This window comes from Nanorana parkeri, unplaced genomic scaffold, assembly GCF_000935625.1.
Source record: "Nanorana parkeri isolate BGI_ZX_2015 unplaced genomic scaffold, ASM93562v1 scaffold2089, whole genome shotgun sequence".
Lineage (NCBI taxonomy): Eukaryota > Metazoa > Chordata > Amphibia > Anura > Dicroglossidae > Nanorana > Nanorana parkeri.
In genome coordinates this window covers 113158-117131 of record NW_017308357.1, presented here as the reverse complement: position 1 = coordinate 117131, position 3974 = coordinate 113158, and the positions used below count along the sequence as shown (strand labels likewise).

At 39.5% G+C, this 3974-nt stretch overlaps 1 protein-coding gene across 1 annotated transcript in view; it reads right to left on the bottom strand.

Annotated features, from left to right (window-relative positions):
* The window catches only part of AGTPBP1 (ATP/GTP binding protein 1), a 118040-nt gene that overhangs the window by 23853 nt on the left and 90213 nt on the right, over positions 1–3974 (bottom strand). Inside the window, exon 24 of the mRNA XM_018572625.1 lies at positions 980–1140. Coding sequence (XP_018428127.1) covers positions 980–1140 — 161 coding nt within the window. The remainder of the gene's footprint in view (positions 1–979; positions 1141–3974) is intronic.

Below are 3974 nucleotides of genomic sequence, written 5' to 3'. Positions count from 1 at the left end.
TGCCTGCGTCTTATGGAGCAAATACCTATCGCCCGACGCCCTGGACATGCCGTTTCGGGCACCGGGCGAGTAGTTTTTGGTACATTCAGCTCTGCTCCTGACGAGCAGAGCTGAATGTACAAAGGGGAACAGCTGCTGTCCTTGGCAGCGAAAGGGTTAATACAAGTGATCTAATTAGATCACTTGTATTAAATCGAGCGGCGGTGGCGATCGTGTCCGCCCCCGCCATGGTTTTTGGGGACCCCCCCTCCTCTGGGGGACTGTGTCCACGGTCCCCCATAGGAGCTCACCATAGAGCCCCTTGAGCAGACGAAGAACGTCGTTCTTCGTCTGCTCTGTGTGATTACTGAGACAGCGCCACCTGTCTCAGCTGTCACTAACTGCAGCTTCTGTCACAGAATTTCTGTCACAGAAGCCCTGCGTCCTATCATCCGGGGCGAAATACGGTATATATATATTTATTATTTTTATTATTATTTTTCGTTATGCTGTATGAATGGGAACACATAAATATATAGTGAGTGTTTTCTAAAATTTGACTGCAAAAGTGAAAACGCACTTTAAATCTAAAATAAAAGCTGCTAGTTGTTTTAAACAGATGCCAACAATTAGGCAGCTAATACACAAAACTAAGGCTTCAAACTCTGTATCCATCAATCCTAGATCACCTTAATATCTGTAAGTAAAAAAAAAAATGGCACCAACTCTTTCCCAGAGTAGCACGTGTACATAGCAATCTTTTTGTGTAACTATACAAGTAATTTCCTTTTCAGCTAACCTATATCGCCAAACATATTATAATCAAATGTGTGAAGTTAAAAGCTGTAGAACAGTACACGCATCTGTCATCTTTAAAAAATGTTGAGGTCACAAGAAATGACGACCGAAATAACCGTGCTTTGCTTGATACATTATGTTCTAGTATATAACGAAGTCAAATATTTTGACAGCTTAACATGAAACTAATTTATTACAGTACCTTGCAACCTTGCAGCTGGACTCGATCAGATCATTCTCGATATCAAGTAGGCTTGGAGGCAGGCTAAATTCCATGGGAGAGGTCAGTCTCTTTAAGCGAATTAATGCTACGCAGAATTTAGCGCCCATCTCTTCTAGCTCCTTTGTCCCAATCTGCAAGCCCTGGAGGAAGCAGAAAGATTTCACATCATCTACATGAGAAACAGCTCATCTCCAACAGTTCATAAAATCAAATGTTTAGCATGGCAGTATTTACTTATATGAAGCTTACTCCACAGCTCTGCGACTCATCAAAGCCCCTAGCCTCCTGCTTAGGCTTTGCAGCAATTACTTATTTTTTTTACAGCATAGGGTAGTGCCCTATGTTAGACTTCAAAATTGGAGGATAACAATCTCGGTACCAACACATCACATACAGTAGATATTTCTTACAAGCATTGTTTAAATTGGTCACACAGGTTACTGCCACTGTAGGATGTCCCCCTACATAGACCCATATAAAAATATTTGCTGAAAATGCATACAGGACACTGCCAACTCTGAATCTGACATAACATTGATGTGTGTATGAGGTTCAGTGCATGGTTGCGGTTGCCGAACCATCCATAATATCAGATCTAGCCTTCACTATGAATTGCAAAGTCTACTACATTTCATACCACTGCCACCTGTAGACAAGGTGGAAGGGCACTAGTTTGTCTGATCTGCATGTGAATGGGCAACTATAGACTGGCCAGCATTAAACCTTAAAGCCCAATTCTGGGAAAATCCCTTCCACCTCCCTCTAAATTGATCACTGGTATGAAGCCTTTTTTACTTCCCTAAAGCCATGGTCACATGACGCTCCTGTCCCAAGTCTTCTCTCCTCTCCTGTCTAAATGCAGCAGGGTCCTTCTTTGGGTGTCCAGATCACTGCCTACATGAAGTGGACACTTTTTATTGGCTGACACAAGTGCAAGGGGACTATTGGAGACGAGCCAGTGCAGAAATACCTGCAAGGGGTGGATTATTGGTCCCCCCCACCTGGAAATGGCACCGGAGAAGGACCCAGATGGCAGACTTAAGTTAGTATACCTTGCTTCACAAGGCAAGAAAAAAAAAAGAAGAAAAAAAGGATGGGTTGGGGGGAATAATGTTTTAGTTGAAGTTGAAGAAAAGAAAAGTAATTAGTACTTACAAAGGCATTTCACCACAATATAAATTGCAAAGGTATCTCCCCATGCTGGCTCATTAAACAAAACCCATAAAAAAACTGAAATATCTGATTTGACACTCTACCTACCAGCCTTTTAACCTATGAGCTGATAAAATTAGCACACCTGCAGCCTCTTGGGATGTCTTTGTTACTAGGCAGTGTTCCAGACCCCAAATCCCACAATATGGCTTTACCATTCATCATCTTTGTAATTTCTGCCTTAAGGGAATATTAAAAGAGTACATAGTGACAGCATGCATATGTGTTATCAATGGGACAGCTGAAAGATCCAGTGAGAGGTGACACCAATGGAACCTGTGAATGGAAGCAATCCATTTTCTGTGAGCTCAGGGCATCATGGATCTGCCTCCTAGAGGCAAATCATCACAACATCCTGGTATCAAAGTACTGCTGTATTGAACGGCACATACAGGAGCAAGAATGACCCAGCATTGGAAGGAATAAGGAATGGTAAAGTAAAGGACCCCATATGTCACGCTGCCAAAGAAGACAGCTGGAAAACATGTTTGTACAGAAAAAAAAATGCAGGGTGGGAGGCAATGGAGAGGGGGAGGATTGGTGAGCTTTTCGCCCAACCTAGAGTTGGGTTTCAGCAATACTTTTAAACAGAGTTTCAATTAAATAAAACAGATTTATCAATTACCTCCTGGCTAGGGTCATGCCTTGGCAAGTATAAATGACCTGTTTGTCGAATTGTGCATAAATGTTGATTTTTAAACAATTCCTTTAAAAACCACTAAATAGCCTTACTTTCTAAGATGTAGCAAAACATTTTGACAAACACAAAAACACCCCATCCCTCCTTCAGTACACATACAATTAAGTATTTAGAAAAGAATGAACTGAAATACATGGTAAGAATGCTTACATTTTTTAATTGCTACTTTCAAGCTACAGAAACGGCAGTAAGTGAAATTGATTTTAGGTCACAACCAGTTTGAATGTACCTGCTAAGTGTTCCCATTTGTCGTTGTAATGACCCATTATCTACCCTGAGACTGTCTGCACAAAGTGGGCTCCATCCTCAATGTCATTTCTGTGTATAATAAACAATAATGGCCTTGGTATTTGCCCCAGTGGAGCATCCTTCTACACTAACAGGAGTGTGCTCCATTCATCACTACTCTGCATGCCAATTGACAAATTAAATCTAGATTTATTTTGTTTATATGGTTTCACAAAATACTTTTAATGCCTTAGTAATAATTGCAGCAGGTTTCTATCTGTCAATAACCTTTTATTAAAAGAGACACAAACCCTAAAACACTTATTGGCTTAACATAAAAAAAGACATTAATAAACATCCATAAAAGCAGATGTAAAAGTTCTCAAACTCCAACACAATAGCTTGAATTAACAAAACCACAAAGCATGAGGTATTCGAATTGCCATATATTATTATTTTGTTAACACTCTACTACTAAGGGTATTACTAATTCATCATTCATTTCCACATGTATGAGATACATTGCTACATGCAAATGATAATGTACCACATACACTAAATCTCCTCAAATTTTAATAAACACTGTATTGATTTCTGCTGCTTAAAATATATTGCTAATTACAGGAAGGTAAAGATTGAATGAGGTGGCTATTAATGAGAGCAGGGAAGCCATAATTTAAAAATATTAATGAGAAAATAAAACTTTTAGCAGTTAAATGTTCATTTAAATTAATTTTAGTGCACTCAAGGAGCTATTAGCCATGTGATCGCAATAAAGTTTAAAAAAAAGAGAAAAAAATGATACACAACTTTTTTTTTCTTTTTTAACCCCCC